This window comes from Chroicocephalus ridibundus, chromosome 2 (assembly GCF_963924245.1).
Source record: "Chroicocephalus ridibundus chromosome 2, bChrRid1.1, whole genome shotgun sequence".
In the NCBI taxonomy this organism is placed as follows: domain Eukaryota; kingdom Metazoa; phylum Chordata; class Aves; order Charadriiformes; family Laridae; genus Chroicocephalus; species Chroicocephalus ridibundus.
The window spans coordinates 117,362,622-117,377,386 of NC_086285.1; the positions used below are offsets into that span (position 1 = coordinate 117,362,622).

A 14,765-nucleotide genomic window follows, 5' to 3' on the forward strand; every position below is an offset into this window, starting at 1 on the left:
ATACTAAATGATGTTCGAAGAGGGGAACTGGAAAGCCAGAAAATACAATCAGAAACTGATTGTAAGCTTCTAGGTATCTCAATTTGAGCATCTGAAGTTTCAAAGAACCAGATCGTAACCTCCACAGAGGCAAAACAGTACTGCTTTGTTTAGAGTGGGAATTCCAGCACAGAGGTCCAGTTTCTGAGACTAAACCAGTACTTCTCAAGAGAGACTGACCATTTTAAAAATAAGGGAGACAGAAGTGTCCTGGTAAATTATGTGTGGCAAGTTATAGTGTGATGCACTCTTCCATGGCATTCAGAACATGTGTGCTATTCCCTACTCTCTGCTGTCAAGTTGCAGAAAGAGTTACTTTTTCAGTAACAGGATTATAAGGAGAAATGGGATTTTTTAATGGTTCCAGGATGCCCACTGTAAAGCATTTTCTCACCCATCATAAATTTGCACAATGTTATTACTGCAGATTTCATACTGGACTTTAATTGTCTTATTGTTGGTTTTTTTTCTCTTCAATAAAGTAATGTATACACACTAAATTACTCTAATTATTTTGTTTGTTTCTTAAATAGGAACCGTAAAACCAATTCACCGTATGCCTGAAAAACTTTCCAAGGCAGTTGAGGAAAAAAAAAGTAATCCATTTGGTACCTGTTTTTTCCAGCCATGCCGCTTTATATTTCCTTTGTTTGGTACTGAAAGCCAACCTTCAAGTCTTGATTCTGGTTTAAAAAAAATGAATATTAAATAATTTTATGTATTTATAATAATAAAGCAGAACAGCACAAAAGCAAACTATTACTAGAAAGGAAGATGTACTACATGCAGTAATAAGCAATTACCTATTTAGCAAAGCAGAATAAAAAGCACAGCTAAATAAAATGAAGATAAGCATTTACTTCATGCTTCATCACAAGCTAACACTTGATGATACAGTTACTGCAAAATAAAGTGAAGCTGTTTTCCTTGATGCCAACATCTAACACTGTATGTAAACAGTTTGCAAAGAGCCAGGCAGGAAAGATTTTGCTTTGAAAATGTGTTACAGCTTAAACAGAGGATGATTAAGAGATTTTCAATATAAACGTAATTTAACATTCACAGGGGCTTTATGAAAATACTCAGCAGGAAGATGCAGCAAGTAAAACAAACCAGATCCACATTTTCCAAGGGAAACAAAAAATGGAGAGCGCACAAGAGCAAGCAAAGCTACAGGGGTGTCCCATTACTCACAGAAGATAAGCATAGGAGATAAATAAATAAGGAATGCAGGAAGAATCGACTAGATATAAAGAATAAGAGACAAGCATTTTATTCAAAATTTCAGTGGACAATTTTCCAGAGAGTAGTGTAATAACGTATTTTCCTACCATGAAACTACTGAAGTAATTTAACAATGATACAAAGAAGCATCACAAAAAAATTAGCATTGTGCCTGATGTGAATAATAGATTTAAAAAACCTCTCCAGCTAACCGATATTGGGTTTTGAGAGATATTTTTTAAATTATGAAGCCAGGTAATAGCAATGAGAAACTACTGTGATTTCATTAATCTGAAATGACATGGTAAAAAGTCTCACAATTTTGTAAATGTGAGAATGAAAGAATCAAAATTTTACTCCATAATTATAAATTTATTTTACCATTGAGAAAAATTTTGTAAATTTTTTTTAAATTACCATAAAAATGTGATTTGTAAAAGAAGTGTCAGAGTACAGAATTATAGCCAATAGCTAATGTATGCATTCTTTACAATAAACTTATCCAGCAGCCCTGAAAACTTCAAAAACATTAAGTTAAAATTTGCTGAAACATTCTCCACAATTATTTATGTAAGAATGAGCTACTGCTCCCTTTTATCCTTCAGGGATAACCCTCTGTGAGGTGTAGCCCAGCACGCTCTGAAAATACATCCAAATATATAAAACATATTGTCCATTGTTATGTAAAATTACAATGAGACTGACAGCCTAGCCTTCTACAAAACATTAAAATTAGGCACAGAAGGAAACCCTTCCCACATTAGCCTTACAGTGTACAGTATTTAGAAGAGGACTGCATTTAAAAATATAGAATCATTTCCTAACATTTCTCCACACAGAATTAACTTCAAAATACTGGGAGACCACTGAACTATTGAAATTCTAATTGGAATAAAAGGCATAGTAGCAGAACTCATTCTAGTAAGAAACCTTCCTGGAAAAATGATGGAAATTTATATTTCCCTGCCTCTCTCCTATCTGTATAAGAATTGCAGGGGGTGGGGGTTGCCCCTCCAGGCCCCTCCCCAATTCTTGATATTCAGTCACTTTGGAGAAGCGAATATATTTCCTTCATGTCTGCAGGCATCACAGATAATGGTTATTCTATTTTGAATACTTTGAATAATTTTTACATCAAGAGAAGATTCTTCCATTTTTAGAAATTTTAGGAATATCCTAAAACTCAAGTCCTCCAGTGCAAAATAAAGTGATTCACTGCTAATAAACAACATAGTATGGACAACTGCGATTCAAAAGGAGTAAGTATGCATCTGTGGAAATTGCAGCATATGGAAATCTGGAAAGATCTGATAATGATAAATTTTAAAAGATGCAGCAGGTACTATGCTGCTTATAGGGACAGTCTGAGAAGGAGTTTTTCTAAGTTCACTTCTATTTCAGCACGTTCTGAAAGAAATTTCAAAGGAAGTAGAAAGTGGATGAGCTATTACAAATGAATCAGTTGACATTCTTTTCTGTCTACTACAAATCTATTTTGGTGAGCAAATTCTATTTGCATGAGAGATGATTTCTGAACTGTGAATAATGTCTTGCAGTTGAAAATAACAGTTTCTGAATGTACTCCTTTTCAACAAACCTACCATTCGTCTGGAACCAAATGTACTCTTGCAAGGGTAGACGATCCCTTTCATTCCAACCTTGCCACAAAGGTTTGTCTCAAGTAATATTTATAGTATATTTTAATTTCCCTTGACAGAGTTAGTTAGCACAACTGCAAACGCTCAACTGGCTATTTCACAAAGATTTGATCCAGAAGAATAATATTTATGAGTGTTCTGATTAAGTAATTAAGAAAATATGGGCTATCTAGACTACGAAAAACAATCTTCCATTCCTGTCTTTAAAAACAGGCTCAAAACTATTCCCTGACAACTTCCCTGTATTTTGGAAAGAATCCCAGAATTGATACTTCGTATTCGCAATCCAGAAAATCCAAGATAGGCCTCAAAAATATCTGATGGCTAGCTGGACCTGAATAGAGTATGAAGAAAGAATTCCATGAAGGCTACAGATCTTATAATTATCTCTGAATATATATTAAAATGTAGATTTGCATTCTAAACATCTTCACGGTTAGTATTCATATTGCCAGGATTCGTTGTGATTCAGTATGATAAATGTGAGTTCTAACAGTAAGTCTTCAGTAAAAATCACACAAGACAACCATGACTGTACTGATTTATGAGACTTTTTGTTGTTTTGGAGTTAAGTAATACAGGCGCCTTCATGAGCAGTAGAGCATCTCTTTCCAATGTTCAAAAATTCCTACTCCTCAGACCCTTCCATAGTAACCAAAAACCTGGAGACACCATCTTGCTAATTCTTTCCAGTCTACCCTTCTCATTTGATTCTTGCCTTCCTCAGACTGTCTTACTATAATTTCACATTGATCTCACCAAGGATTGCTGGCTGCATCTTGCTTTGAGGTTTATTCAGGTGACGGCTACTTGCAAGTATTTCAGAAAGTTGTATCTGTGTCCCGTATTCCAAAACAACTAATAGCTTAAATGGTCCACATTTATTATTCCATCCTATCTTTGTGTAAAACATGATTTATAACATACACTGTAAAACATTATGTGCTGCAGTTAAACCTGTAGGACAGCTCAGTTGCTTAAATTACCTTGCCAATGAAATGAAAAGAATTAATTCACAACAGGTTAAGTGCCCTCTAACAATTAAGTTCCTGATTATATTTTGTCTTGACAAAGAAGAATTCTGTTTACAATCATATAAGTACTAAGACTTCCAAAGTCCAGCCAGGAGAAAGAGGCATTCCAAAGGCATCATTAAAAAGCAAATAGTTCAGCTGTTTCACCAAGGACTTTATTAACATTGGAGACATGAGCTGACCCATATGCTGCTATCTGAATTAATAATCAGCAGCCAGAGTTACAAAAAATGCCTAGAACTGAACACATGGAAAACCTTCCTCCAAGTCACGATCTTTCCCGTCTGGTGAAGCAAAAGACTGAGAATAGCCTGCATTGTCTAAATAAGCCAATCCCTACCTTGGGAGCAGCATAAGTTGCCCTGAGAGCTACTAGAACTTGAGGGGGTATTTAGCTCAACGACAGACAGAAACCTATGAGTAAGATGGAGCTCTAAGGTGCGTTACCACGTGATTTCTCTATATCTACCTCCAAATACGCAGAATTTTTTCTTGATTTTTTTTTCTGAGTATTAGGAATTCACTTTAGCACTACCTTGGGTTTATTCAAAGAGTGTAAAGCCTTCCGACGTCAACATTTTACAAGATGCTCTTCCTGCAAATTATGAATTCTACTCTTGTAGCCTCTCTGGTGGCTGGTAACCTAAGCTCCCTGATTAGGCAAGACGCTACACCCCACAGCCTGAACCTCTCTGCCATGCAGGAGGACAGCGGAAAATGCCTGAGAGCCAGAGGTCTCTCTGGAATTCCACCAACATTACTATCACACCATTTCATACCAAGTTTTTTCTCAATTAAACCAGAGAGTGTCCATCGCCAGAATTGAGACCACGGAATCATTCTTTTTTACTTGTTTACATTATTTCATGTTTTCATTTTTTCCCTGGTGATGTTTTTACTGTGACAGGAAACCGAATAAATCACACTATGATTACTTATTTAGTAGTTCTGCCATTTATTTGCCTTAAATATTTTTAAGGAATGTCTTTGTCTTAAGAACAGATGCATCAGATAAAGAATCCTATTGACTCCTCATCAGATCCACCTCTTAAACAAGATGCTATTCAAGGTGCTCTGAAGGAATGTCTATGTTTGGGCTACAGAAGTGATGACAGTTGAAGACAAACAACTTCATATAGAACTAAATGGTAGCAAATGAACTGCTGTGGCATGGCACCTTCTGTTTTGAAGACTAATTACTTGGTTTGCAGAAAACTAACTATGCGCTGGATAATTTCCTCTTCTGTGGCATGGGGTATTTCTGCTTTGAAGACTGACTTTTTTCTCTTCCTCCTTATAAGGCTAGTGCACTCCTCTGCCCTCTACTTGGCTCTTTGACAGATCTGTGAAATCTGACTATACTAGTGTCACCTAATCTCTTTTAATTACCTAAATTGCTTCTTATTCAGATCCTGATCAACTCAGAGCCTCACTCAAAAAAAAAAAAAAGTCAGCGCGTAGGGACATGATCTAAATCTAGAGAAGTCCTAATAATATGTACTAGAAGTCCTACCTGTATGACACAGTAACACCAGTAGCACAACTGCAGTAAAAATCAGAGGCACATGTAGAGAAAAGGGCAAAAAAGAAGACAAGAGAAATAAAAGGCTAGTAACAAAGAAATAGTTAGAGGGGTCATGAGTATAGAAGACAAAGTAGAAGACCACAAGACCTTCCAGTAATTGTGATGTTCTAATTAACAATGGAAAAGTTACAGCTGACTTGAAAAGATCTTGCACATACCAAAATTTCTGCCCCAAAATTGTGGTGGCAGGTCATACGGGCAGAAGCCTGACTACACACGTCTCCAGAGGTAAAACTGAAAACAACGTACCTTAATGAGGCAGGCAAAGAAAGAACTTACTCCTACAGTCTTTCCAAGATCTAAGAGACACCAGGGTCATATTTACATACTATTGCCCTTAAGAACAAAACAGGGAAGGTGCCTATGCCCAGATGGAGGCACTGGGTGTTTTCGGTGTAATAGACAACAGCCATTATGCTGGAAATGGCTGAGAAGGAAAGTGAGGAAGTTCAAAACTACCCTTTTACACAGAATAAATCTAGTCTGTTTTCTTGTAGAAAAATTTAAGCTCTCAATTTACAGGTGTTCAGAATTTTTCAATAAAAATTATGAACTACAGTGTTCTTCATTTAGGAAACACTATCAAACATAAGGCTTGATTCCAAATAGTAATTTGAGGGGGGAAAAAAACACACTTTAGTAAGTAAAGCCTTTCTTTTTTACCTCAATTAAATGGAATACACTGAGAATTCGCATCTAAGAGAAAAACTCCTGAGAAGTACTGACAGTTCAGAAATACCTGAGGGAGTTCCTAGCAGGTGACAGCTAAGAAAAAAAAAAAACATTCCTTCACCAATCTAATAGCTCTAAGAATTTCCAATACTGAGTTTCAATGGAAGTTTGGCCCAGAAGATGTTTTCAAAACAAGTAAAATAGGCATCTACTTTACAAGATGGCAATTGCTTGAGTGTTTTACAGATCAAACTCCAGAATGCAAAAGGTTTCTTGGACAGAATGGAAGTTGTACAGAAAAGACTATCGTTATCCAAATGAAAATCTATTCTAGAACAGAATTCACTTTAATATTAACCACAAATTAAAATCTACAAATATACTAAGAGAAGACAGTACACAAAAATAGACACAGAAAGGAACAACTACAGAAAAACATATACTAAATCTAGTAACCTACCTGAAATTTCAATCACTTTAAGACCCCTGGAAAAACTCTAGAATGTGGCAATCTGAGCAGCATGAAGTGCATTAACAGGAAAAGAGACACCTAAAATGATTCTATTTGCTTTTATCTGATTACACTGAGGTCTTAAAAGACACAAAACAGTATTCTATTTTCGCATATTTTAATATATTTTTCTATAATAAAAATCAGTCCATAAATCCGTAAGACAAGCATTTATTAAGAATTTAATGATGAATTATAAAAATTACTATACAAAAATATAAACCTATCTCCAACATATGGAAATTGTTAAGCACAGCTTACTATCACTAAACGTTTTTTTCCTTTATCTAGAGATCCAGAGTGAATGATGTGAAAGTACTGACTGATTACACTTTTCAAACTATGGGGAAGGAGGGAATCACTAACCAGTGTAACAGCGGGTCTCAAAATACAGTGCCTGGAATTGACACTACATGGAAATGGCTAACTACACTGTATTATTTGTTCCTCTATTAATCTGCTAAATCAGAGTACCATAAAACCATAAATGCATTATGGAAGTTCCTACAACTATTTTTCACATTGGTAATTATTGCCACTTGTCACAAAGGTGCTACGTAACTGTGAGTAAGAACAGACAAGTTTGAGGCAATTTTGCATTCAAGATATAAAATACAATCATGATGTTGTGGAAGTGCTGGCCCTGTATTCTATTCACTGGACACTGCACATTGTATTCACTATATTCAAACAGCAGCAGATGTAAAGATACTCTTTGCACAAAAGTAGCTAAAAATCATGCTAATGCCAAGCCATAAGTGGCAGGAGTGACGTGAGAAGAAATTAAGACTTAAATATAAACAGCTAAGCTATGAAATAAAAAGCAAAAAAACCCCACAAAGTGCAGATGTGATATAGACAGAGACAGTGAGATTTTAAAAGTAACTTGTTTGAAACAATACCTTCCAAAATGATATGTACGCACAAAATCAAGTAGTTCAAATATGCTCTTCTCTTACCTGAAAGATTTCCATCCGTTTCATCCGTAGGGAGACTAGCAACACTCGTAGAATCCATTCCTTGCTGGAGGTCCAAAATTTTCCTTCGTAGTTGTTCTATGTCACTCTCTTTACTATCCAGCTGCATTTGGAGTTCATTCCTGTACGTAGATTCTTCTGCTAATTGCTGTATTTATATACACATGCGTAGTTACTGTGACACCAAAAACATGGCAGCAAAGTATTCTGAAAACAAAACTCATTACTATTTTTTTAATATCGCTAGAGATTTTTGATAGCATTAGCATAAATTATTATAGTAGAAGTGTTTGTTCAGACTTGGAAAAAAGTTAAATATCAAAGATCCAGCAATGCATTCAGGTACAAAATAGTCTGATTAATCTATTAAATTACCATTTGTTTTGAAAAGGAGACATCTACGAGTGAAATAAACTGCATAAATAGTATGCTACACAGTATTCATTTTTTTAGTCTTCATAATATATCAGTAACTTCCACAGTTAAGAATTTAGAAAGGCAAAATGAATGAGAACAAACACAGCTGCACACTTGTCAAGTTGTCTGCCTCACTAAAATTCTGTAGTCTAGAACACCGGAAACAGAACTTGTTATTTTTTCAAGTAGACTAGAAGCTACGCATTTTTCCTGCAGAGAGAATTCCACAATGTGACAAAAAAATTAAGATTATTTTACCGCTTGCATTTCATTGAGCTCCTTTTGGTATTTCACTACCATCTGATTGAATTTCTCTTTTTCTTGATTAAGCTCTAATTGGAGCTTTCGGTTTTCTTTCTCTTTCTTCCTCAAATCTTGCATATTAGCTTTCTTTCTGTCTATTTTAAATTCTTTCCGATTCATTATCTCAGCCAGCTTGTTGACAGCCTGTTAAGAAAAAGGAAAACCAGTAAGAGAAAGAATATATGCAAGCATGTTTCATACAAAACTTCTAAGTTCCGCTACTTATAGGATTCGATCAAAAGAAATCTTCACCAACATAAATGGCCCCTACTCATGACAGAAGTAATACTGAAAAGCTCACAGAATCAAAACTTATTCTTTCAACTGTAAATATCAACAATGCATATTATACATCATGGATAATATAAATTTAAAGGAACTAAGAGTTAGTTGCACAAAAAACAATAAACTGAAAATATATCCGATATGCAAAGAAATTATTGTTATTAAATTGCATAAAAGGTTATACCTGTGTCTTCAGAGTTCTTTCAGTGCTAATGCTCTTCTCATAATGCATTCTAATATTATTGATTTCCTCCTCTTTTTTCACTTTGTATTCTGTTAAAATAATATTCAACTTTGAGACAGTTTAGGACAAGGTAAATATTTCTCAGCTTAATCACTTCTACAGTTGCATAATTTGTGGGTTTTTTCTTCATTTTCCTGTTGTGTCACTTAATGTGCAAAATACAGTTTGCAACGATAAAGTTTACTGGTTTAATGCTACTGTAATGATAGAAAATTACCAGAAGGATATATCAGAAAGGCACTAAGATTAAATACTAAAGCCAACATACGTATTTTTGCTTCCTGGTGATGATTAAGTTTGTTGCCCCACTTGCTTCGTGTTTGCACTACCAAAAGTGTTTCTGCAGTACCAAAACTTATTAAGTCAGTACCCACACAGAATAAGATTGATATGACTGGGCTCACATTCAATAAAGGGGAAAAAAGCTTTCTTTAAACAAGGAATGACCCTCACCTCTCTCTCACACCAGTTACTCAATTATACCAATCTTTCTATCACACTTCCAGTCTGCTGATTTGTTCCCAAAGTTTCTAGAGTATGCATTTCACTGACAAGGATTTCTCCACCAAAACTACGAACAGTTAAAGACTAATTTTCAAGTACTTAAAAGTAACAAACTCCATAAACTAAAAAAATACTGAAAACTGCTTACTCATCCAATGCCTGCTATTACAGAAATGCAGAACTAAGGGAAAATATTTTTGTATGCTTTCCTGCCTACACAGTGTTTGCAACAACACTGGCAACATAACCATTAAGGCCTTTACTCTCACAGCCAACAGATATTAAAGCATGCATTCTGATTTTATAATGCTTGCTCAAATGCAAAACCATGGGAGAAAACTGACAATAAAGTAACTCCCCGTATAGTCAGAACGCATGTAAATAGAACGCCTATCCACTGGTAAGTGTGAGATCACAACTCAGATTCTGAATCTAAAGTGAGACCTTAAGGCAGCTGAAATATTGATACTGCTTTATTGTAAATACTGGAGATAGAAACAAAAACTTTAATAAATGCATTGTGTGCAATATGAAATGAAGAAAATACATTTCCTTAACTTTCACGTGCACAAGGGCATGGCTGGCAGAAGGGGGTTGGACAGACAATATATGGATGAGCTGTACTGGAGGGGCATCAAGTGTGTGCCTGCAGAAACTTAGTGCTAACTTGTTTTAAAAAGTCAGGAGGGGACTATAAGCAGAAACTCACTTTTTCCTACCTGCTGCAGCTGAGATTTTAATCGTTTTCAATAATAAAGGCAGTGCACGGAAATGGAAGCAATACAGTAGAAAGAGTGGCAATTTACATGGAAGATATATTGTCAAGATTAAAACAATGACTTCTATTATTTTTCATCAAGCCCAAAGTAATAGGGAAGATAAAAAGCAGCATCTCCCATATCCCATTTCCATTTTGCCACATATGCTTCAAATTCAATTGTGCTTCATAACAGATGAATTGAAACTCCAAATATGACATACCTTCCTCCTGTTTCTTAATTTTTTCACTGATCTCTGAATTTTCCTTTGTTATTAAATCAACATCTTTGGTTAATGTGGTATTAGTTTCCTCCAGCTAAATGAAAACAAACACATTTTAAAATAAAGAACATAAATTCTAAAAATATTTATAATACTATTGTTTTAAATACCCTTAAACCTGTAACAGCCATTTACTTGGAAGGCCTTCCTCAGATTATATACGAAAAAAATCTGCTCACCTTTCAAACCTGAATTTTTTAAAAAAATGGTACTTTTCTTCTAAGCTGTCTTGATTTACCAGAAGGCTGAAAATACACCTGTCCCAGCAGGAATTCTTTTTTTTTTTTAAATGACCTTTGCAGAACTGACAATACTGGGGTATATAATTAAAAAATTAACTTAAGCAAAATTAGATTGTCAGTTATTGAATGTGGCAATTTTCAATCAATATGTGGTAATTTGGAAAAAGTAGTACTAGAGGCCTGATCCCCCGATTCCAGAGGAGAAAGCAGCTGATAGATGACACGACTCCACCATTCAAGGCTAGAGTAGATTTGTGGCATCTGCTACTAAAAAATTGTTACGTATCATGAAAAACAGGTATAAATCAGCACAGAAATAAAACTAAATTTGGTCTAAGTCAAAGCATACATAGGTAAATATGTACATGGGTTTACAAAAAAAAAAGGGGGGGGTGGGCAGGGAGAAAAACCGTTACACTTTGAATATGCAAGCTGCCAGAAGAGAGAGTCGGGATCACTTTGCTAACCACTTAACAAATACACATTAAAACCCAGACACAATTGCATTCCTGAAAAAAAGGTTTTGTTTGAAGCCTATTGAAATGATTGTGTATCAAGCTGTCTGACAAAATTATCAGAATATCTGAAACCGAAAAACACACTGGCAAGAAAGTATTTTTTCAATACCACAGACAGTCTTATAAATGATTATTAAGAAATGGTGGCATTCTGGAGATTTCAAGCTTATAAAAGAAAACACGTGCAACAAACAATTCCGTTATCTTTACACAGAGATGTAATATCCACTAACATAATGGATATTTCATCTGGTAGTGCTAATGGAAAACTTTGAGCAATTGACCCAAATTCAGTTATGCCTAGAGTTTTACACCCCCTGGATTCTTAAGAAAATCTGCACAGCTGATGCTAAATGGAAAAAACAATAATGATAAAATAACTATGCTATACATGGCTTGCTATTTGAAACTCTTCAGTTAAGACATTCATCAACCTGACACTAATATTCAAGAGCTACGCTATAAAGTATATTCAAAAATTACAGTTTGAAGTTTGTGTTGGGTTTGGGGTTTTTTTAATAGTTTACCAGAGGGAAGAAACTCAAGACTTCCAAGTTGTTTGTTTTTTTTAAAAGGCTACATAACTTTGCACTAAGAGTTTCTAATACACAGCTTCATAAATTTACAAGATTTTAAAAATACATTTGGCAATGACCAGAAGTAATTACAAAAGGCTTAATAACTGAATTATACACATTTGCTAGATCTTCAATCTGGCTTCACCTCAGATTCATTGAGCCTACGTTTCTTTGGGAGTTCACATGATTGGATTTAAATGTTTAAGGTTCCAACTGAGTCCAAAACTCAGATACTTGAATAATTGTCACTTATGACCACAGAAAGACTTTATAAATTAAAATGAAAATATATAGGAAGATATATATAGGCATTAATTACAGTGGAATAATTTACCCTTCTTATGATGCTGTCCTTATCAGTCATTTCTTGCCTGTGTCTTGATGCTGCTTTTTTGCTTTCCTGACTCAGTTCAAAATACTGTTCTTCAAGGAGTGCTCGTGCCAACCGTTCTGACTCAGCTTTGGTTTCAGCTAAATCCAACTGGGTAGTGAGCGTTTCTCTGTAAAAAGGTCATTAAGATTTTGTTCTCCCATGCAAAACATTCCAAATTTTCAGGAAGACTAACAAACCCAAATTATACCATTCAGCTAACTGTTATTATCTTAGTTTCTTAAGAAAAACAAGATTTACAAAATCACACCCTGTACTATTCTATCTTTTGATGGTCCACAAAAGCTACAGCTGCAAGCTTACTATAATGCAATTAAAATTTCAATCATCCATGAAACATCAACCCTTAGGAAACCAGGTGTCAAATTCTCCTGCCTTTGAGGAATAAAAAATAAAATTAAATTGCATGTACGGTATGGTCCATCAAAAGATACTTAATCCTACCAGTATTAGCCATTTTTTTTTACACAAGATAAATGCTCACGAAGATGCGTGCTCCGGACTGTTTGAACAATAAGGAAAATTGCATCGTTTCTGAAAACATACAGTGGTTCTACGCCTATGCAAGGTTTTGCAGGAAGGCCTGCAAATTCTATCCTGCTTGAGAGGCAGGGGACAGTAACTTGGGTGCAGTATCTCATTAATGTATACACAACTTCTAATCAGTTCAGCATAAAAGCCAAGCTTTCTTCTCTTGCTTGGAGTACAGGCAGAGCTCCTATACATATGCGTGCAAACAAGCCCACATAAAGCATGGTGGCCAGTCTAGCACCCATGAGTCAGATGGACCCATGTCAGTGGGCAGTGATGTGACACAGCCCACATCATGCGGAGCTAGAAGTGGCAATACATTACTGCAGTATGGGCTCATGACAGATGCCCTTCCTGCACTGCAAAATAAAAAGAGATTTATGGAGTGAAATGGCTATGGAGTCCACTCATTTGACAGATCTGAGGTAGATATGGGCCTCTACTGTTAAAAGGTAACTGGTTGAAATATATCAGAGTTTGTCACAATTCCCACAGTTGTATAGAGGTGAAAAACGTTTATAACGAACACAAGATTGTGGAGAACAGCGAGGGTATAGAATAAAAGGAATCTATAAAAAGAAGTAAGAAAAGAGAAAAAGAAAAAAACTCGCAAGAAGACTAAAGGAAGTCACTCCTCCCCTCCCCTCTTTTTAAGTTGGATACTACTCCTGAACAACTTTGCATAGACAGGTGTTTTCCTCCTGTATCATATTTATTAGCCCAACATCTTTTCTTTTTCCCTTTCTTAGCCCACCAAAATGCATTGCGAACACTGTACATAACCTTCTCCCTTTAGATTGTTTTGCAATGCTGATGCTCAAGTAGAACAAGAGAGAAACTCTGCTTCATGCATAAGGCTATAGTCTCCTTCTTCAGAATAAGTACATATTAAATAAATTAATAAATTGGAAAAACAAGCTTAAAAAACTTCTTTCCTTACTTGCTAACTTAGAAAATAGTACATCACTATTAATGGTTGTTGGATTATCTAGTTTTGCTGTGATCATCTGTATACTACACTTAGAATTCAAAGTATTTTGATTATCTTTTTCTCAAATTATTTAACTGGCTATAGAAATATACTAAGTAATTATCAGGATAATTAAATCAAATAAAAAAAGTTGTTACACAGGCAAGATCATTACCACAAATTGTAATGTTTTTTCAAAATTTTGCATCTTCATAAATTCTCAGAAGTCATCATTCTTCTTCCAGACATTACAAATAGAGTCCAAAGCAAATATGAATAACAATATTTGGCTTTGTGAGTCAGAATAGGTAACATCCTATGTATTTGCCATCTTACACTTTCGAGACCTGTCTTTTTCTGAATGAAATAAGCATTTTAAATCTGATTCAAAATATTCATGAGTGAGACCATATTATATGGAAAAACTTATGTCTATTTGAGAAACACAATGGGCATACTTTTCATTTTGCAATTCCTGCATTTTTCTTTGAGTTTCTTTATTCTTTTCATCGATTTCCTCTTTCAGTTCCTTAACCTGAGTTTTGTAAAGTGTCTGTAAAAGAAAGCATAAAAAAAGAATCATTATTCAAATTCCACAGTGAAATTCTTCATTGTTTTGGTACTGGTTGGTTTGAATCTGTCAAATCCCACCATGTGCCAGAACTGTCTTTAATGGAATTTCCGCCTTCCTGCCTGTCTGAGATGCTCCTTTCCACTTGCCCTTGTGCAGGGAACTGATGTGACCAGGTTAGTTTTCTGTTTGCTAGTCTGGTTTCCTACATAGTTGTACGAACACACCTGCTGACAAAAGAGAAGGAAGGCACTAGGACACAGCTGAGCAGGTCTCTTGGAGACAACAGGACAAAACTGCATCCTCTTGTAGCATCACTGTCTCAAAACGTTAGTCAAACAAGCCTAATACCGTCCTGTGCTTCCACCTGTTGTATTCTGTTTGTATCCGTGTATCTTTTTTCTTAGAGGGTAAGATTTTGTGTACAGACTGACTTCGTCTTAAAACTGATTCAACAGATTTACGTGATT

The 14,765-nt window shown here is 35.3% G+C and overlaps 1 protein-coding gene across 4 annotated transcripts in view; it reads right to left on the reverse strand.

The window, feature by feature from the left end:
• Positions 1-14,765, reverse strand: part of ROCK1 (Rho associated coiled-coil containing protein kinase 1) — a 92,585-nt gene that overhangs the window by 12,826 nt on the left and 64,994 nt on the right. For 3 of the 4 annotated variants that reach the window (XM_063326673.1, XM_063326674.1, XM_063326675.1), the window contains 7 exons: positions 14,183-14,277; positions 12,167-12,332; positions 10,435-10,528; positions 8,890-8,978; positions 8,376-8,564; positions 7,683-7,848; positions 652-722 (listed from right to left, as the gene is read on the reverse strand). In XM_063326673.1, coding sequence (XP_063182743.1) covers positions 652-722; positions 7,683-7,848; positions 8,376-8,564; positions 8,890-8,978; positions 10,435-10,528; positions 12,167-12,332; positions 14,183-14,277 — 870 coding nt within the window. Of the gene's footprint in view, positions 1-651; positions 723-1,233; positions 1,283-7,682; positions 7,849-8,375; positions 8,565-8,889; positions 8,979-10,434; positions 10,529-12,166; positions 12,333-14,182; positions 14,278-14,765 lie in introns of all 4 variants that reach the window. The other variant, XR_010069998.1, reaches the window with a different exon arrangement.